This window comes from Mobula birostris, chromosome 2 (assembly GCF_030028105.1).
Source record: "Mobula birostris isolate sMobBir1 chromosome 2, sMobBir1.hap1, whole genome shotgun sequence".
NCBI classification, from domain to species: domain Eukaryota; kingdom Metazoa; phylum Chordata; class Chondrichthyes; order Myliobatiformes; family Myliobatidae; genus Mobula; species Mobula birostris.
In genome coordinates, this window is record NC_092371.1 from 232,027,246 (window position 1) to 232,049,318 (window position 22,073).

General features: G+C 41.9%; 1 protein-coding gene across 2 annotated transcripts in view; it reads left to right on the forward strand.

Annotated features, from left to right (window-relative positions):
• Nucleotides 1-15,313, forward strand: part of mcm9 (minichromosome maintenance 9 homologous recombination repair factor) — a 63,936-nt gene extending 48,623 nt beyond the window's left edge. For both annotated transcript variants that reach the window (XM_072279223.1, XM_072279232.1), the window contains exons 10-14: nucleotides 3,355-3,557; nucleotides 4,392-4,595; nucleotides 6,053-6,135; nucleotides 7,690-7,835; nucleotides 13,552-15,313. In XM_072279223.1, coding sequence (XP_072135324.1) covers nucleotides 3,355-3,557; nucleotides 4,392-4,595; nucleotides 6,053-6,135; nucleotides 7,690-7,835; nucleotides 13,552-14,977 — 2,062 coding nt within the window. In that variant the 3' untranslated portion in view covers nucleotides 14,978-15,313. The remainder of the gene's footprint in view (nucleotides 1-3,354; nucleotides 3,558-4,391; nucleotides 4,596-6,052; nucleotides 6,136-7,689; nucleotides 7,836-13,551) is intronic.
• The last annotated feature ends 6,760 nt before the right edge of the window (nucleotides 15,314-22,073 follow it).

Below are 22,073 nucleotides of genomic sequence, written 5' to 3' on the forward strand. Positions count from 1 at the left end.
GCATCTCTTCCATTTTGTGCTCATTTGCTCTTACCCCATCTTCCCACCACTCTATAAGAGATAGGGTTCCTCTTGTCCTCACCTACCACCCCACCAGCCTCCACGTCTAGCACACATTTCTCCTTAACTTCCACCATCTCCAACGGTATCCCAGCATCAAGCACATCTTTCCCTCCCCCCCCTTGTGTTTTCTGCAGGGATCGCTCCCTATGCGATTCCCTTGTCCATTTGTCCAACTCCCACTGATATCCCTCTTGGCACTTACCCTTGCAAGCGGAGCAAGTGATACACCTGCCCCTACACCTCCTCCCTCACTACCATCCAGAGGCAACACTTCACCTGTGAGTCTGTTGGGGTCATCTACTGTATCTGGTGCTCCTGGTGTGGCCTCCTGTATATCTGTAAGGCCTGACATAGACCGGGAGACCGCTTCACCGAACACCATCCACCAGAAAAAGTAGAATCTGCCAGTGCCATTCCCATTCTGATATGTCCATCCATGGCTTGCTCCGCTGTCATTTTGAGGCCACACTCAGGTTGGAGGAGCAACACCTTATATTCCGTCTGAGTAGCCTCTAACCTGATGACAAGACCATTGATTTCTCGAACTTCTGGTAATGCCCCCCTCCTCTCCTTCCCCATTCCCCATTCTCCGTTCCCACTTCCCCCTCTCACCTTATGTCCTTACATGCTCATCACCTCCCTCTGGTGGACCTCCCCCTTTTCTTTCTTTCATGGCCTTCTGTCCTCTGCTATCATACTCCCCCTTCTCCAGCCCTGTATCTCTTTCACCAATCAACTTCCCATTTCTTTACTTCACCCCTCCTCCTCCTCCCGGTTTCACCTTTCACCTTGTGTTTCTCCCTCCACTCCCCCCACCTTCTTACTCTGACTCGTCATCGTTTTTTCTCTAGTCCCGATGAAGGGTCTCAGCATGAAACATTGACTGTACTCCTTTCCATGGATGCTACCCGGCCTGCTGAGTTCATCCAGCATTTTGTGTGTGTTGCTTGGAATTCCAGCATCTGCAGATTTTCTCTTGTTTGTGACTGTAATATCAATGTTTGAATTAAACATCCTAAATAAACTTGGTTCAAAAGTTTGACCTAGTACAGAATTATAGGAATTATAAAATAATTTATCATTACATGCAGTTTATTCGCTGCTGATGGTTTAATTAACTTGTAGAAAAAGATAGTGTTAAAATAATTTCCTCATTGGTGTTTGCTGTTGTGTTTCGCCCATCTTCAGTATCGTGCACATTGATATAAAGTCATACTTTGCGAGGATGAATACTTATGAAGAATATTAAATACCAGATATACTATTTGAAAACACAAGCAGACAAGCGCATAGATTGACCTTTGCATTAGCCATTTGGATAATAGAAATTAACCCTTGCACAATGCACAAATTATCACCCAAAGGGAATAAAATTTACGCTTCTGGAATTTATGTGAAAAATATAAATTAATACAATCCATGTATTTTTTGATTAGTGTTTCTTAATACATGTACAGATGATACAACTTTACATTATGGAAAATCATAGTATGGTCTGATTTCTAGGAACATGAGTCCACTCAGTGTAGTAGTTGATTGTATATTAATTTAATTTTTTTTTTAAAGTTAGTTACCTGAAGTTCCCGCTGAGAAATTGGAGGCAGTTGGTGCTCCAATCCAGAGGAGGCCAATGCTGAAATGCATTCTGAAGTCTATTTGTTCCCATTCAGTATTGAAGATAAGATTCAGATTTACTTATCACGTGTACATCAGAACATACAGTGAAGTATGTTGTTTGCGTTAACAACCAACACACCCAAGAGTGTGCCGGGAGAAGCCCGCAAATGTCACCACACATTCCAGTGCCAACGTAGCATGCCCACAATGCTCGGCAGAACAACATAGAACAGAAGAGAACAAAACAACAATAAAAGAAACCCCGTTCCTCCTTCCCATCTACTTACCCATCCGTGCAGGTACAGTCCTCCAACCCCAGGACAGGCCTGCTTCGGCCTACAGCCTACAGTGGATTCTGACTAGGGTTGCCAACTTTCTCACTCCCAAATAAGGGACAAAAGTGACATTCAAATACGGGACACTTGTGTTTACCCCAAGAAAGACTACCATGACTATGAAGCCTTGCGTGACACCTGTGTGCGCATACGTGACGTGCTCATGCATGTATGTGCCAATTTTTTTTCTACAAATCGGTTTTGGCTTAATCTTCCCGATTCTGATACACTGTACATGCATTATTTCTACTTTATATAGGCTGTGTATTTATCATATCATTCCTGCTTTTACTATACTGCTTTTACTGTTGGCCTTTATTACAAAGGGAATTGAGTACAAGAGCAAGGAAATCCTTTTGCATTTGTACAGGGCCCTGGTGAGACCACACCTGGAGTATTGTGTGCAGTTTTGGTCTCCAGGGTTAAGGAAGGACATCCTGGCTGTGGAGGAGGTGCAGCATAGGTTCACTAGGTTAACTCCTGGGATGTCCGGACTCTTACGCAGAGAGGTTAGAGAGACTGGGCTTGTACATGCTGGAATTAAGGAGATTGAGGGGGGATCTGATTGAGACATATAAGATTATTAAGGGATTGGACAAGAAAGAGGCAGGAAATATGTTCCAGATGCTGGGAGAGTCCAGTACCAGAGGGCATGGTTTAAGAATAAGGGGTAGGTCATTTAGGACAGAGTTGAGGAGGAACTTCTTCTCCCAGAGAGTTGTGGAGGTGTGGAACGCGCTGCCTCAGAAGGCAGTGGAGGCCAATTCTCTGGATGCTTTCAAGAAGAAGCTAGATAGGTATCTTATGGATAGGGGAATCAAGGGTTATGGGGACAAGGCAGGAACCGGGTATTGATAGTAGATGATCAGCCATGATCTCAGAATGGCGGTGCAGGCTCAAAGGGCCGAATGGTCTACTTCTGCACCTATTGTCTATTGTCTATATGTTAGTGTTATTTTAGGTTTTATGTGTTATTGGTATGATTTGGTAGGTTATTTTTTGGGTTTGGAAATGTTCAAAAATTTTTCTCATATAAATTAATGGTAATTGCTTGCTTCTGCGCCTTACGCCATTTCGGCTTACGAGCGGTTTCATAGGAATGCGCTACCTTAGCAGGGAAATACGGGACAAGGGCGGTCCCGTATGGGGCAAACCAATTTCGCCCCATATACGGGATGTCCCGGCTAATACGGGACAGTTCGCAACCCTAATTCTAACTCACAGGCTTTTGGCCTTCGACTTCCCCAGCAGATCTACAGAGATTCACAGACTCTATTATAAAACTATAAATCATTATAACATTATAAAACATTGGTACTGATCATCTTTCTATCTTTAGTCTAGTGTGCAAGCTGAACACAAGAGCCACTGTGTTGGCGGCTACTAATCCAAAAGGCCAGTATGATCCCAATGAATCCATCACTGTAAATACAGCTCTGGCTAGCCCACTCCTGAGCAGATTTGACCTTGTTTTGGTGCTCCTGGATAGCAAAAATGAAGAATGGGACAAAGTCATTGCTTCTTTTATTCTGGAAAATAAAGGTTTGTATATAAGGTCAAAAGGATTTTTTTTTGGTTTTGTATGCTTACAAGGATATTTTAATAACATCAAATGTTTGCATGCAAGAATGTTTTTTACTTGTTATTTTGTTTGAGATACAGCACGGTAACCTGCCTAATTACATCCATGTGACCTACTAACTTGTATATTGTTGGAATGTGGAAACTTTCCAAAAACTTTTCCAAAAAAATTTTCCAAAAAAAACTGAAGCACCCAGAGGAAACCCAGGCGGTCGCAGGGAGAATGTACAAACTCCTGACTGACAGTGTGGGAAAGGAACCCAGGTCGGTGGCGCAGTAATAGAATTACACTAACTGCCGTGCTGTACCGTGTCAATTTGCTTTAATTGTAAAATAATATTACTTACTGCCCATTAGTTACAGCAGTGGCATTTAGAGCAGCAATGAAGGTCTTCCATTGCTGGCGGTGTTCGGGACTTCCTTCATCGTGTCAATAGCTTCCTCTCGTTTTTCACTATTGTCAGTCTTGCAAGTCCAGGGTGGAGACCCAAGAATACTGTCACACTCCGATAAAGAGGGATCCTTCATTGCTGTTCCTGCAATAATTATCAGTTTTACCAGTCAAGGTTGTTAGCCCTGAGTTGAACCCCGGAGCCTGGAGGACCACTCTTGGTCTGGCCTCTACCCTTTGACCTGTTTGGCATGAGTGACCTGACGAAGAGCCAAAGCATAAAGCCCTGACTCCAGCCAACATAGCTCTCCAGGTCATTCTGCCACACAGTCCTCAACAACCACCACAAGGCTGGGGTCCTCGTGGAAATACAAAAACAATATATTCTCTCTTAAAATTTTTAGCCTGCCCAACTGTCTCTCTCAAATTGTGGAGCATGGAGAAGATGAAAACCTACTTCCGTCTGATCAAAACTTTGCAACCTAAGATTTCCGAAGAAGCAAATAAAATCCTTTTGAAGTATTACCAAGTGCAACGTCAAAGTGGATTCAGGAATGCAGCAAGAACCACAATACGCATGCTTGAGAGCTTGGTTCGTTTAGCTGAAGGTAAGTGTTCTTTGGATTTTTAATTATCAGTACAGAAATAATAGATTTAATTTTAGATCATTAAAAATCAAGGAATTGACCATATTTTGAGATGGTGCTTGATGGCTCCAGTAAGATGGTGACGCGCTTGGTCTCAGTGACCTCTCTGGGTCCAACACATGGTGCAAATGTGTATCTTAATTTTTCTTGTGATCCCAAGACATAAGAACATAAGAAATAGGAGCAGGAGTAGGCCATCCGGCCCATAGAGCCTGCCCCACCATTCAATAGGATCATGGCTGATCTGTCCATAAACTCAGCTCCATCTACCTGCCTTTTCCCCATAACCCTTAATTCCCTTACTATGTAAAAACCTATCTAACTGTATCTTAATTATATTTAGTGAAGAAGCCTCAACTGCTTCCCTGGGCAGAGAATTCCACAGATTCACCACTCCCTGGGAGAAGCAGTTTCTCCTCGTCTCCGTCCTAAATCTTCTCCCCTGAATCTCGAGGCAATGTCCCCTAGTTCTAGTCTCACCTACCAATGGAAACAACTTTCCTATTTCTATCTTATCTATCCCTTTCAAAATCTTGTATGTTTCTATAAGATCCCCTCTTATTCTTCTGAATTCCAGGGAGCAAAGTCCCAGGCGACTCAATCTCTCCTCATAGGTTAACCCCTTCATCTCTGGAATCAACCAAGTGAACCTCCTTTACACTGCCTCTAAAGCCCCCGCAGACATTGTTAATATAAAATACTCTAAGTCCGGTTCATTGGCAAGACCGACAAAGGGAAAGCTGTCTGGCTTTGGTTATTGTGTAGGTCAAGCTCTCATGCCGTGCCTGATACAGCCATGCAGGGGTGGAGGTGCCGGAATCCACGTGGGAGAGAACAGGTGTGTGGTAGGTGCGTTGGGATCCGTGCTGGGTTGGGGGTTGGCCTTCCCATTAGTGCTTCTCTCCAGTGTTCGTCCCCCAGGAAAACGAGCTGGATTGGCGACAGCTAAACCAGCGCGAGACAAGCTAATTTGCCTTCGTCTGCTGAACCAGCATGAGATGAGGAACTGCTGCATACTCGTTCCTGCAGAAATGTAGGATATTTAAGCTGTTAAGTTGAGTTCCGGTTAGTTAATCAAGTGAGGACTTCACTTAATTTTTTGCATATTTCTCAAAGCTTACACAGATTTGATGGACCCGAGGTGCAGAGGTCCTGACGAAGGGTCTCGGCCTGAAACGTCGACTGCACCTCTTCCTAGAGATGCTGCCTGGCCTGCTGCGTTCACTAGCAACTTTTATGTGTGTTGCTGGGGTTTTCATTGTTTTTCCCCCCAGATAAATATTGCTTTAATAAAGCAAAATATATTGGAAATTCTCCAATTCTCTGCTTGTATACTAATGTGCAGCAAATGTAATTATACGAATGTAGTTTTCTGATTTTTTTTTAATTTCCTGAAATTAAAAAAAATTGTTGTTTAGCTCACGCAAGATTGATGTTTAGAGATGTAGTAACTATTGAAGATGCCATCACAGTGGTCTCTGTAATGGAGTCATCAATGCAGGTATGTACTTTTAAAAAACATTTTCTGTAGAAATAAGAATCAAATCTTTTGTGAGGCATTGAAATTGGAAGTTTAGTCATACCCAGGGATACAAGAGAAGAGGTTAATTTCCATTGAGTCCTCGGAAAATAGTGTCCATTTGTATCTTTAATAATTTATAGTTGAGCCAACTGTCTAACAAGTAGAGAATGCTGCGTTATCTCAGTGATATTCACGTATACTACAGAATCAGGTTTGTCATCACCAGCATGTGTCATGAGATTTGTTAGCTAAGCAGCAGCAGTTTAATGCAATACATAATATAGAAGAAAAATAGATAAATAAGTAAATCAATTACAGTATATGTATTTTGAATAGATTAAAAATCGTCCAAAAACAGAAATAATATATATTTAAAAAGTGAGGTAGTGTTCACAGGTTCAATGTCCATTTAGGAATCGGATGGCAGAGGGGAAAAAGCTGTTCCTGAATCGCTGAGTGTGTGCCTTCAGGCCTCTATATCTCCTACCTGATGGTAACAATGAGAAAAGGGCATGCCCTGGGTGCTGGGGGATCCTTAATAATGGACACTGCCTTCTGAGTCACCGCTCCTTGAAGATATCCTGGGTACTTTGTAGGCTAGTACTGTACCCAAGATGGAGCCGACTAAGTTTACAAACCTCTGCAGTCCTGTACAGTAGCGCACCCCCCTCCGATACCAGACAATGATGAAGCCGGTCAGGATGCTCTCCACGGTACATCTATAGAAGTCTTTGAATATTTCTGTTATCATGCCAAATCTCTTCAAAATCCTTATGTAGTCACTGTCTTACTTTCTTTATAACTGCATCGATATGTTGGGACCAGGTTCGGTCCTCAGAGATCTCGACACCCAGGAACTTGAAACTGCTCACACTCTCCACTTCTGATCCCTCTATGAGGATTGGTGTGTGTTCCTTCCTCTTACCCTTCCTGAAGTCCTCAATCAGCTCTTTTGTCATACTGACGTTGTGCAAGGTTGTTGATGTGACACCACTCCACTAGTCAGTCTCCATCTGAGATTCTACCAACAATGCAAATTCAGCAAATTTATAGATGGTATTTGAGCTATGCCACACATTCATGGGTGTAGAGAGAGTAAAGCAGTGGGCTAAGCACACACCCCTGAGGTGCGCCAGTGTTGTTCATAAGCGAAGAGGAAGTATTATCTCCAATCTGCAGATTGTGGTCTTTTGGTTGGAAGTCGAGGATCCAATTGCAGAGGGAGGTTGCAGAGGCCAGGTACTGCAGCTTCTCAATCAGGATTGTGGGAATGATGGTGTTAAATGCTGAGCTATAGTCGATGAACAACATCCTGACATAGGTTTTTGTATTGTCCGGGTAGTCTAAGGCTGTGTGAAAACCCATTGAGATTGCTTCTGCCATTGACCTATTGTGGCGATAGGTAAATTGCAGTGGGTCCAGATCCTTGCTGAGGCAGGAGTTCAGTGTAAAAGTGTTACACAATATTGGACGATGTTTGAGTATCTTGGTTTTTCGGTGACTCTATATAGTTTACATTTTTGTTACTTCCAGGGAGGGGCACTTCTTGGTGGTGTGAATGCGTTGCACACGTCCTTTCCAGAAGATACCAAAGAACAATATAAAATGCAGTGTGAACTGCTTCTGGAAAGACTGGGCCTAACCGATCTTCTCCAGCAAGAACTGCAGAGACTTGACAGGTAAAACATCACACTGGCTCACTGGAGATTCGGGAACGGTACAAAACTTTACTACAAGTATACTTGAGGATAAGTTAATTTGACAATTAAAAATACTGCGCCATTTGTATTAAATAATTACTTAGATAAATGGCTATTTCTGATATGCTAAATACTTTAATGTTGCAATAAAAACTGAAAAGAGGGAAGATGTATATTAAAAAATATTATAGCGCCTTGAAAAAGAATTCAGCCTCCAACCCTTTGTTCAGATAAATGAGTATCACAACTAGGGATTTCGAACAATTTAACTGACAATTTTTATTTGTGAATCATATGCTCCTTTTTTCATGGTAAAATTGCAAAGCATAAAACACTAAAAATTCAAAAACTGAAGTGTCAGCAGTTCAAAAGTATTGGTCCCCCGCCCCTCTTTTGTTCAGTACTTGGTTGAACCTCCTCCCACAGCTTTTACAGCCAGTAGTCTTTTTGGATTAGTCTCTATTTGCTTTGCACAATGTGATGGAGCAAGATTTGCACATTCCTCCTTGCAGAATTGCTAAAGCTGAAAAATGAACTTCCTCCCCAGTTTAAACTTTCTGGCAGAGCTCGCAGGTTTTTATCCAGAATGTCTCTCTGTATTTATCAGCATTCATCTCCCAATAATCCTGACCAGATTTCCAGTCCCTGCTGCTGAAGAGCATCCCCAAAAGATGATGCTACCTCCACCATACTTTACAATAGAGATGATATTACCTAGCTGATGCACAGTATTACATTTACGCCACACGTAACACTTAGTGTTCAGCCCAAAAAGTTCCACTTTAGTCTCATCTGACCTTCTTCCACATCTTCACAGTATCTTCTAAGTGATGCTTTACAATATCTTTACAGGCAGAGGTGTGTTTTTTTTAGACAGCTCTTCTTCTTGGCCACTCTTCCATAAATACCCTCTTTGTGCAAGGCCTTACAGATTTGTGGAGCCGTGAATTTCATCTCCAGTTGCAGCCACGGGTTTCTGCAGCTCAGAGTGATTGTTGGTATTACAGAAGCCTCTTTTACAAGTGCTATTTTTCTCCAGCGACTACGTTTTAAGACCATAAGATTTAGGAGCAGAAGTAGGCCATTTGGCCCATTGAGTCTGCTCCGCCATTCAATCATAGGCTGATCCAATTCTTCCAGTCATTCCCACTCCCCTGCCTTCACCCCATACCCTTTGATGCCCTGGCTAATTAAGAACCTATCTATCTCTGCCTTAAATATACCCAATCACTTGGCCTCCACAGCTACTCATGGCAACAAATTCCACAGATGTACCACCCTCTGACTAAAGTAATTTCTCCGCATCTCAGTTCTAAAAGAATGTCCTTCAATCCTGAAGTTGGGTCCTCTTGCCCTAGGATCCCCTACCATAGGAAATGACTCTGCCATATTTAACCTGTTCAGGCCTTTTAACATTTGGAATGTTTCTATGAGATTCCCCCCCCCCCCATTCTCCTGAACTCCAGGGAATACAGCCTAAGAGCTGCAAGACGTTCCTTATACGGTTTTCCTTAAATTCCTCGAATCATTCTCGTAAATGTTCTCTGAACCCTCTCCGATGTTAGTATATCATTTCTCAAATAAGGAGCCTAAAACTGCACACAATACTCCAAGTGTGGTCTCAGGAGTGCCTTATAGAGCCTCAACATTGCATTCGCCTTCTTCACAACCGACTCAACCTGGAGGTTAACCTTTAGGGTATCCTGCACGAGGACTCACGAGTCCCTTTGCATCTCTGCATTTTGAATTCTCTCCCCATCTAAATAATAGTCTGCACATTTATTTCTTCCACCAAAGTGCATGTCCATAAACTTTCCAACATTGTATTTCATTTGCCACTTCTTTCCCCATTCCCCTAAACTATCTAAGTCTCTGTGCAGTCTCTCTGTTTCCTCAACACTCCCCGCTCCTTCACCTATCTTTGTATCATTGGCAAATTTAGCCACAAATCCATTAATACCATAGTCCAAATCATTGACATACAGAGTAAAAAGCAGCGGTCCCAACACCGACCCCTGCGGAACTCCACTGGTAACTGGCAGCCAGCCAGAATAGGATCCCTTTATTCCCACTCTCTGTTTGCTGCCAACCAGCCAATGCTCCACCCATGCTGTTAACCTCCCTGTAATTCCATGGGCTCTTACCTTGCTAAGCATCTTCATGTGTGTCACCTTCTGAAAGGCCTTCTGAAAATCCAAATACACCAGATCCACTGCATCTCCTTTGCCAACCCTGCTTGTAATTTCCTCAACGAATTACAGTAGGTTTGTCAAGCAGGAACTTCCTTTCAGGAAACCATGCTGGCTTTGGCCTTTCTTGTCATGTGCCTCCAGGTACTCCATAATCTCATTCCTAACAATCGATTCCAACAACTTCCCAGCCACTGATGTCAGGCTAACAGGTCTGTAGTTTCCTTTCTGCTGCCTCCCACCCTTCCTGAATAGCGGAGTAACATTTGCAATTTTCCAGTCATCTGGTACAATGCCAGAATCTATCAATTCTTGAAAGATCATCCTTAATACCTCCACAATCTCTCTAGCTACTTCCTTCAGAACCCGAGGGTGCATTCTATCAGGTCCAAGAGATTATCTACCCTCAGACCATTAAGCTTCCTAAGCACCTTCTCAGTCGTAATTTTCACTGCACCTTCTTTACTTCCCTGACAGTCTTGAATGTCTGGTATACTGCAGATGTCTTCCACTGTGAAGATCGATGCAAAACACACATTCAGTTCCTCTGCCATCTCTGCATCTCTCATTACAATATCTCCAGCGTCATTTTGCATTGGTCCTATATCTACCCTCGACTCTTTTACCCTTTATATACTTGAAAAAGCTTTTAGTATCTTCTTTGATATTAGTCGTCAACTTCCTTTCATAATTCATCTTTTCCTTCCTAATGACATTCTTGTTTCCTTCTGCAAGTTTTTAAAAGCTTCCCAATCCTCTATCTTCCCACTAGCTGTGGCTTCCTTGTATGCCCTCTCTTTTGCTTTTACTTTGGCTCTGACTTTACTTGTCAGCCACGGTAGTGTCCTTCTTCCCTTTAAAAATTTCTTCTTATTTGGAATATATCTGCCTTGCACTTCCCTCATTTTTCACAGAAACTCCAGCCATTGCTGCTCTGCTGTCCTTCCTGCAAATGTCCCTTTCCAGTCAACTCCCACCAGTTCCCCTCTCATGCCATTGTAATTTCCTTTATTCCACTGAAATACTGACACATTGGATTTTATGTTTTCCCTCTCAAATTTCAATGTGAACTCGATCATATTGTGATCACTGTTCCCTAAGGGTTCCTTAACCTTAAGCTCTCTTATCACCTCCAGATCATTACACAACACCCAATCCAGCACAGCCGATCCCCTGGTGGGCTCAACAACAAGCTGTTCTAAAAAGCCATCCCTTAGACATTCCACAAATTCTCTCTCTTGAGGTCCAGTACTGACCTGATTTTCCCAATCCACTTTCATGTTAAAATTCCCCGACGATTATCATGACATTGCCTTTCCGACATGCCTTTTCTGTCTCCTGCTGTAATTTGTAATCCGCATCCCAGCTGCTGTTTGGAGGCCTGTATACAACCGCAATCAGAATCTTTTTACACTTGCCATTTCTTAACTCAACCCGTAGACACTCTACACCTTTCAATCCTATGTCACCCCTTTCTAATGATTTAATATTATTTCTTATACACAGAGCCACACCACCCCCTCTGCCTACTAACCTATCTTTCCAATACACCGTATATCCTTGGACATTCAACTCCCAATGGCAGTCAAGTTTCAGAGATGGCCACAACGTCATATTTGCCAATCTGTAGCTGAATTTCAAGATGGTTCATTTTATTCCTGATGCTGCGTGCATTCAAGTATAACACTTTTGGTCCAGTCTTTGCTGCTTTCTGTTTTAACTGCACCACACCTCTATTGCCCTGTAGCTCATGCCACTGGCTGTGATTAAGCCTCATCTCCTGCCTGTTCTTTCTATAATCTCTGTTGCATGCTATCTTTGACAGCATTGATAGAAACATGATGTGCCTTGTTTTGTAGTTCAGCTCATAAATCCTGCTTCAATATATTCTAAATTTAGAAAATGAGACAGTAAAATGTGAAAATAGTTGTGGGAGCCAAATATTTTTTCAAGGTACTTGTGTATATACATTGATCCACACACACACACACACACACATATATATACATATAATATGTATATGTGTGTGTATAAACATATATTATATACATATACATTATATATGTGTGTGTACAATTAAATAAGGTGCAAATAGGGAGCAAAAATAAGTGTGATAGTGTTCACAGGCTGGGTCATTGTCTGCTCAGAAAGCTGATGCCGGATGGGAAGAAGCTGTTCTTAAAATGTTGAGTGTGTGTCCTCAGGCTCCTGTACCTTCTCCCTGATGGTCATAATGAGAATGAGCATGTCCTGAGTGAGGGGTTTCCTTAATGATGGATGAGGCATCACCTTTTGTATATCAGCCATGAAAGCAGCTGTGTCGATCATAATGCGCACTCGACCCCCCTTCTTGCCATTTGCACTGTACCGAGTCTTGCTGCTTTGTCTTGTCTGCTTATTTTACTGATTTAAGCAATTGATCAAGGCTAATAACTGTTGATTGGCCAGATTGGCAAGGGGGAATACAAGAAATTAACCTGCACTGAGACACAGAAAATATGAAATGAAGTTTTGAGATGCATTTTGAAGCTATTGCTGTTTAACAGGGATTTTTTAAATACACCTATATGAGGATGTTCTTTTAAGTTACTCAAATGCATTATTGTAGGCGTACTGTACTGTGTCTTACAGGTCAGCATGTGATTAGATTAAATCAAACTTTCCATTTGGAAAGATGTGCCTTAGATATTGGGTATCTGTTATGAATTCTGCACAAACGTTTTGCGGTGGTTCTCTGTTACAGCCACAGAAAGCTAGCTGCCCGCTGAGTCCACGCCAATCATCAAACACTCACCTTACAATAATCTTCATTATTTTTCTTTTTAAATTGTGGAATTGGGGCGGCACGGTAGTGTAGTGGTTAGCACAATGCTTTACTGTACAGGTGACCCGGATTCAGTTTCCATTGCTGCCTGTAGGAGTTTGTACAATCTCCCCATGACCGCGTGGGTTTCCTCCGAGTGCTCCGGTTGCCTCCCACAGTCCAAAGGTGTACCGGATAGTAGGTTAGTTGGTCATTATAAATTGTCCTGTGGTTGTTCTAGGATCAGATTGGACAATTGCTTGGCAGCATGGCTCGAAGGGCCTGTTTCACACTGTATCTCTAAATAAAGCATCCTGTCTGATTCTTTCATTTTTATATCCAACCCATGTCTGATCATCCCTGTTTTTGTTAACCATGACTGGAAGTTTTGTTGGGTCTTTCATGTGAAATCCTTATTCTCCTTGTAGCAGGGGTTCACAACTTTTTTTTAAATTGCCATGGAGCCTTACCATTAACCGAGAGGTCCATTGACCCAAGCTGGGAGTCCGTGCCTGAAAGATGTGTAAGGAAATGCTTCTTACTGCTGGCTATAAAACACAAGAACTTTTAAAAAACTGATAAGTTATCAAAAATATGGATATAGATGTTACATCATACTTCGTGGATAGTTCTGGGTTGTGATCGAATGTTCTTTGGATTATGACAGTCTGTAAGCATATTTAATAATTCATATTTTTTTAAGTATTAATAGAAAAGGACCCCAGCCACCTCATGGAAGTTCAAACTCAAGAAACCCATGTGATCCAATTTCTGATGCTGCACCTCAATCAAGCACTGAGGAACTGAATCCCATCGCCCAGCCAATTGATCAGTCTGACAGTGGTCTGACCTGGTTTGTTGACTTCCAAAGCAAGAATTGTGTAAGAGATGCAGAAAGAGAAGGAACTGTACCAGCTGAATCCTGCGCACTTAAAGTAACATCAGAGAACTCTTATCAGCATCTTTGTGCTGAATTAAATGCCAGTCTGCCGCCAACAAAAAATACAGAGGATGAAGCAGTCGCCACCAGTTCTAACAGGGTTTCACTGCGGAAAGGCTCCTGTTATCCAAGTAACATGAAGTCTGCTGGTTTAGCCAATAAACATTCGCAAGCTAAGCAAACAGTTGGCACAGATTACTTCAAAAGTCAGACAAATGTTGAAGAGCGTGCATCTTCAAACACACCTAATAATGCTGTAACTGTTCGGGTGTCAAAAAAGCTACATGCTTTCCGGGTTTCACAGAGCAGAATGCTGTTCAAAGATAATAAGACTTTAAGTCATCTATCGGAATCAAGTGATTACAGTGCATTTTCAAACATGGGTGACTCTAGTTCAGATGGTGGTAGTTCAGGACAATGTACTTTACAGGATGATGATACCATTCCACAAGAGTCTGAAACTAGTGAGAATTCAAACAGTCTACTGACAAAACTGAAAACGTTTGCATTTAAACCAAAGCAAAAACTGAGCCATTCAGCTGCCGGTAATTCTGCCTCCGAACCTTTGATCCTGTCCTCTGACCCTGCCAAAGTCAAGGAGTTGTCACGTGATTTTCAGCAGTCATCTCAAGCCAGTGATAACACAGAAAGTCCCCAAACATTACATGGTTGTAATTCTAAAAGTCGACTTTCACATAAAAAAACAAGTAAAGTTGTTGCCCAGTGCAGTGGAACAGAGCCATCTCTCGAATTGCAGAAGGATCTTGGTAATGCACACAAGGAAAAGATGCAGAAGGTGACACCCAATGAATCAAAGCATTCATTTCCCACAGAGTTAAATGCTGGAGAACAGACCAGCCAGAGTTCAGCTGTGGCAGGCCAAGTAAAGGTGGCCTCCAGTACATTAGCAAAGCTTGCTAGTTTCACTTTCAGTCCATCTTCTGACACGAAAACTGAGAAGACTGCAAGTGGAAATGAAGTATCTGTTGCAAAGCAGAGCAGTGTGGTACAAAATGATGCTGCCAAGTCTGCGGTGCTGTCCAGAAAAAGGAAGACCTTTGGATTTCCATCTGCTGACATTACTGCCACTGTAATGGGGAGGTACCTCTTCTCTACTGATGAGATGGAAGATGATTGTGTTCTGGATTTTGACTGGGATGAAGAAGGAAGAAAGAAATCCAAAATTTAGTTGATGAACTTGGATCTGTATAGATTTTTAAAAGACATTTTTGTTTGTACTCATGATCATCTAATGCGGCACCGTGAACAAATAGCTGTGTCACAACCCACGCGAAACATAATTTTGTAAAATGCTGGCTTTAAAAAGAGTAGATTCTATCATAAAGAATTTGATCCGATGTCAGGAGAGTCTAATAAGAGAAGCGCTCTGTGTCCTTGTCTAATGAGTGTGCTAGATAAATGAAAATTGTGTTAAGACATCTGCACGGCTTCCAGGTGTACCTCCAGGATGTGAAAAGTGTACATTGATACCTTTTGTTTAAAAAAAATGTCCTTTATATTTAATAAAAAGACAAAACATGAACTGAGTTGATTAATTTTCAACCTGCTGACAATGGTTGAGTTATTAATAAAGACCAGTACATTTTGAAAACATTTTGTTTAACAGCAGATCATCCTGTCACACTTGGTGTACTTCAGATGAGTTTCTGTTCTAAATGCATTTTATGCTGACGTGTGGGGTAGCATAGCGCTTAACTTAACGCTCTACAGCACCAGCAACCCGTGTTTAATTCCACTGCTGTCTGTAAGGAATTTGTACGTTCCTCCCTTGACCGGGTGGGTTTCCTCCAGGGTGCTCTGGTTTCCTCCTGCATTCCAAAGACTTGCGGATTAGTAGTTCAGTTGGTCATTTGAGTATAATTGGGCATTATGGGCCAGAGGACCTGTTACCGTGCTCAAAAATGAATAAAAATAAAGTTATAAATGCACCGATTTTGATATTTGCCTACTTAAAGCACACTCAATCATCAAATCAAGCACTTAATAGTTACATTTTTATTAATAATGATTTTTATTTGATCTGGGAACAATCTTTAAGCAATTACCCAGGCTGTCAGAGATTATTATTCCCTTCCCCACTATGATTTGAAAAACAATCTCCCTTACGCAGTTCTAACAAAGGGTTTTAGCCCTGAAAAAAATTATCCTTTCTCTTTCCACAGATGCTAAGTGTTATTGGTGTCATCTGGTTTTATTTTTCATGCCTCAACATTACATCCTTGCTTTTATATTCTAGTCCTCTTGAAAGTTTGATCCATATCACCAAACGTTTTAAATGATAATGTTGGGATAATTGCATTCGCTTATCGACAGAAACTTGGTGGTCACTCTATTAGGTACACATGTACACCTGTTCGTTAATGCAACTCTCTAATCAGCTAATCATGTGGCAGCAACTCAATGCATAAAACACACAGACAAGATCAAAAGGATCAGTTGTTGTTCAGAACAAACATCAGAATGGGGCAGAAATGTGATCGAAGTGATTTTAACCATGGAATAACTGTTGATGCTAGACTGGGCAGTTTGAGTAACTCAGAAACTGCTAATCTCCTGGGATCTTCAATCCAACAGTTGCTGGAGCAGGGGTTGCCAACCTTTTTTTATGCCTTGAACCCCTTCCATTAACTGAGGGGTCTGTGGACCCCAAGTTGGGAACCCCTGCTTTAGAGTTTACAGAGAATGGTGTGAAAAACAAAAACATCCAGTTAACAGCAGTTCTGTGACTGAAAATGCTTTGTTAATGAGAGAGATCAGAGGAAAATGCCCAGACTAGTTTAAGCTGACAGGAAGGCGCCAGTAACTCAATTAATCAGATATCACAACAGTGGTGTGTAGAAGAGCATCTCTGAATGCACAACATGTTGAACTTTGAAGTAAAGCAGCAGAAGACCACACTGCCCCCCCCCCGCACCTAATAAACTGGCCACTGAGTGTACAGTGCAAGTGACACCACCAGTCAGCACTGAGTTTCTAGACAAATATGACTAAAGTCTTATTATTTGCAAAATATGTTTCAGAATTTAAAAAATCCAAGAGTTCCGTTGCCATTTCAGATGTTTTTAGGATAGACCTGAGGTAATTCGAGGAATGTTTCATTGCCACTGTCATCATTGGCATTAGTGAACATAACTTGAAAGAAGAAATGGGAGCAGAATTAGGCCATTTGGCTCATCGTGCCTGCTTCGCCATTTGATCATGGCTGATACAGTTCCCTCTCAACCCCATTCTCCTGGCTTCTTCCAGTAACTATTCATGCCCTTTCTTATGAAGAGTCTATCAACCTCTGCCTTAAATACACCCAATGGCCTGGGCTCCACACCCTGCTTTTTCAATGAATTCCACAGATTCACCACTCTCTGGCTAAAGAATGTCTCCTCATCTCTGTTCTAAATGGATGTCCCTCGATCTGAGGTTGTGCCCTCTGGTCCTAGACTTCTCCACTATAGGAAAATCCTCTCTACATCCACTCTATCTAGGACTTTCAACATCCGATAGGTTTCAATGAAATGCCTGCCACCCTCAATCTTTTAAATTGCAGCAAGTACAGGCCCAGAGCTATCAAACGTGCCTCATATGATAAAACTTTTCATTCCCAGAATAATTTTCATGAGCCTCTTTTCAACCCTCTTAAATGGCAGTACATCCTTTCTTAGATAAGGAGTCCAAAACTGCTCAAAATACTCCAAGTGAGCCTCACCTGTGCTTTATAAAGCCTCAACATTACATCCTTGCTTTTGAAATCCTCTTGAAATAAATGCCAATATCGCATTTGCCTTCCTCACCACTGACTCAACCTATAAATTAACCTTTGGGGAATGCTGCAAGAGGACTCTTACACCTCGGATTTTTGAATGTTTTCTTGGTTTAGAAAATAACCTATACTTTTATTTCTTCTACCAAATACATAACCATACACTTGCCAACACTGTATTCCATATGCCACCTCTTTACCCATGATCCTAATCTAAGTCCTCTGTAGCCTCTTTGCTTCCTCAGCACTACCCGCCCCTGTATCTACCTTCGTATCATTTGCAAACTTTGCAACAAAGCCATCAATTCCATTATCCAGATCATTGACATATAACGTAAAAAAAAAGTGATCCCAACACAGACCGATGTGGAACACCACTGGTCACCAGCAGCCAACCAGAAAAGGCTCCTTTTATTTCCTCTCTTTGCCTTCTGTCAGTCAGCTTTATCCATGCTAGAATCTTATCTGTAATATCATGTGCTCGTAACTTGTTAAACAGTCTCATGTGGCACCTTGTTAAAGGCTGCCTGAAAATCCAATTGGACAACATCAACCAATTCTCCTTTGTCTATTCTTTAAAAAAAATCCAACAGATTTGTCAGGCAAGATTTTCCCTAAAGGAAACCATGCTGACTATGTCTATTTTACCATGTGCCTCCAACCACCCTTAAACCACATCCTAAACAATCAACTCCAACATCTTTCCAACTACTGAGGTCAAACTAACTGGCCTACCATTTCCTTTCTTCTGCCTCTTTCCCTTCTTGGAGAGTGGAGTGAAGTGGCAATTTGGTTGCTTAAGTGTATCAGTATGATGTATTTATCATAATTGTGGTTGAAATAGTTTATGCCATTTTAAGTATTCAACAAACAGCAACACTCTCCCAGCTTCTGGAACCTCTCAAAGTAGTTTTGTGCAGCATAGTTAATTTTAACTATTGGAATGATTTTTGTAAAAGATGGAACAGTGAGCAAAGTACTTGATCTATGATGGATGAAAACTCACTCTAAGTAAACATCAAGAATGAGCCATCTGGAGTGCTTGAAAATGTGATGACATACAGTTATTCAAAAGCACTTGCAAATCTTGAAACTGCAACATAGAAAGAAACACAATATTGTGATTATGTTCCTACTTACACTTTTGTAAAGCATTTCTCTGGCTATTGAGATGTGTTTGCTCCTACTTATAAAATCTTGTATACTAGTAGTAGCACTCCTAGATTCTCCTAAGAAGTTGTCTACAGGTGACAGTAGAGGCCGATCTGAGATGTTATGATGGATTCCATTAATAGAGAATGTCTATGCATGATTGGGGAAGCTGAGGTACAGGCAGCCACCACAAGATCCATGACAGGTCAGGATCCAGTAGCATGGAATGGGAACCTCTCCTCTGCCTCCACTGCTGTTGTGATGTGTCAACATCTTCCTCCAGCAGGTAAAAAAACACAGAATATTGAAACCGTAAGTCTGAAAAAGCCCGAAGTCCATAAGAGCAATACCCAATCCGCAAATGCAGAACCGTGATACCATTCTCCGATGTCACTGACATTCATTGAAAGAGAGGGGCACCACACAAGACAGAGAGGCTACCCACCTGCCACAGCGACAGGCCGGTCATAGACTCCTTCTCCAGTAGCAATCAAAAGGCAGGCAGTCGACACTGAACTCTTGCTCGCCATCCACATTCGTCTCAATGTCTCAGTCTTCGTTTGATCGGCGATCAGCGACTCGGAATCAGAATCAGATTTATTATCACCGGCATGTGACGTGAAATTTTTTAACTTAGCAACAGCAGTTCAATGCAATACATAATCTAGCAGAGAAAAAAATATATAAAATAAAATAAAAATAATAAATAAATAAGTGAATCAATTGTGGTATATGTATATTGAATTGATTTAAAAAAGTGCAGAAACAGAAATACTGTATATTTAAAAAAAAGTGAGATTGTGTCCAAGGATCAATGTCCATTTAGGAATCAGATGGCAGAGGGGAAGAAGCTGTTCCTGAATCACTGAGTGTGTGCCTTCAGGCTTCTGTACCTCCTACCTGATGGTAACAGTGAGAAAAGGGCATGCCCTGGGTGCTGGAGGTCCTTAATAATGGACCTTTCTGAGATACCGCTCCCTGAAGATGTCCTGGGTACTTTGTAGGCTAGTATTGAAGATGTAGCTGACTAGATTTACAACCCCCTGCAGCTTTAGATGGTAAAACAGAGTCGAAAATCGGCTTGCGCCCCATTTCAAAGTTTCTACGCATCGAGGCTGTCCGAGTACGTGCTCGCTCCCCAGAATCTTCTGGGAGTCAGCAAGGCTCAAGTGATCTCCGAGCTGTAAATCGCAGGCTCTAACAGTCGCAGAAACACACTTAAGGTGAAAAACAGATGTTAAAGAAGTAACAAAGCTAATTTTGTTTGCTATCTGGTAGACATCAACCGATGGAGCGTTGTATGCTGGCACCATCTTGACCGGGTAAGGAAGGCAAATGCAATACAGGTTTCCCCCGCCATCCGAAGGTAGAGCGTTCCTATGAAACGGTTCGTAAGCCGAAATGTTGTAAAGCGAAGAAGCAATTACCATTTATTTATATGGGAAAATTTTGTGAGCGATCGCAGACCCAAAAATAACCTACCAAATCATGCCAAATAACACATAAAACCTAAAATAACAGTAACATATAGTAAAAGCAGGAATAACGTGATAAATACACAGCCTATATAAAGTAGAAATACTTTTCCACAATCATTACTGCACTGCTCTTCATAGCAAAAATCGCACGCAAACGCTCTCGGCAGAAAATCTCACACAAGTGCTGTTGGCAGAAACACGCTCTCCAGTAACCTTTAAGCTATGAAGCTGCCAAATCATACCAAATAATGCGTAAAAATACACAGCCTATATAAAGTAGAAATAATGTATGTACAGTGTAGTGTCACGGGAATCGGGAAGACACCGCAGAGCACGCTGATGATGGTGTGTTAGACTGAGTCGTCGCAGGTTGGGGTGGTGCAGTGGCCCCCACCATCCGGGCCACCAACCGATACATTGCCGCGAAGCACGCAGGGGTCCAGCGGTAGCCGGGATGCACCCAGCATATCTTTGAGAAAAAAGCCGAAATAAACATGCTAATTAATTAGGTGCCGCCCGACACGTAATTGTCGACCCAGATCAGTGCCGATTGCCGATTGCATCGCCTCTGATCTGGACCAACAATTACGTGTCGGGCAGCACCTAATTAATTAGCTTGTTTATTTCGGCTTTTTTCTTAAAGATGTTCTGTGTGCCTCCCGGCTACTGCTGCATTCTCCGTGAATTGGTATCTGTCCGTGGCCCGGGGGTTGGGGTGGTGGGACACTGGGGTGTCATCTCATCGTTGTCTGTTTCCATTAGAGCAGGTAGCTCATCTTCTCCTATAACTGCCCACCTCGATGTCGAAGGTCGAGGTTCGGCATCCGCTGTGGGATGTGCTTGCCTGCTGAGCCTCGCGCATTTTTCTATCATACAGTTCTTTGTAAGCACTCAAACCATCCTGCAAATATCCCCTAAGCCGACATACCCTTTCAAAATTAAAGTCGTACTTTATCATTGCAGTGAAAATCTCACGCAGTTGCTTCACATTCATTTCGCTAATGAATTCGGTTTCGATTGTTATCCTTTCCTCTTCCAATTGCATCAGCTCTTCATCTATCAGTTCTTGGTCTTGGGATGCCAAAACCTTTTCAACATCATCTTCGTCAGCTTCCACAAGCCAAACTCACGTTGTCCTTACTTCGTTCACCACTATCAAAATGCTTAATTATGTCTAGTTTTATGCTAAGTGTAACACCCTTACGAGCTCTTTCAGGCTTTTCCGATACCATAGAACTCATCTTGCTAACGGCTGCTCACAGGCACGTGTTTAAGCAAACTGCCGGTGAGAATGCCGTTCCCGGGGAGAGCGGCTGCTCGGGGCACGCGCTGCCTTTTATGCACGCTACTTTTTTCGCACGTTGATTTTTTTCGTAACAGTGAAAACACCTTCTGTTAGCCAAAATAGGGTATTAATGTAGGTCTTTCATAACAGTGAGGTTTCGTAAAGCGAACGTTCGAAAAGCAGGGGACACCTGTATTAGCATTAATTTTGAGAGGACTAGAATATAAAAGCAAGGATGTTAATGCTGAAGCTTTATAAGGCCTTGATCATTCTGCGCTTGGAGTAATGTGAGCAGTTTTCAAATTTAAGTTTAATTACAGTGACTATAAAAGTATTCAACCCCTTGGAAGTTTTCATGTTTTATTGTTTTATAACATAGTGGATTTAATTCAGCTTTTTTGACTCTGATCAACAGAAAAAGCCTCTTTCATGTCAAAGTGAAATCAGAATTCCACAAAATGATCTAAATTAATTGCAAATATAAAATATTAAATAATTGATTTGCCATCCTTTAATATGACACACCAAATCATCACTGGTGCAGCCAATTTGTTTTAGAAATTACGTAAGTAGTTAAATTGAGATCTGATTTTGG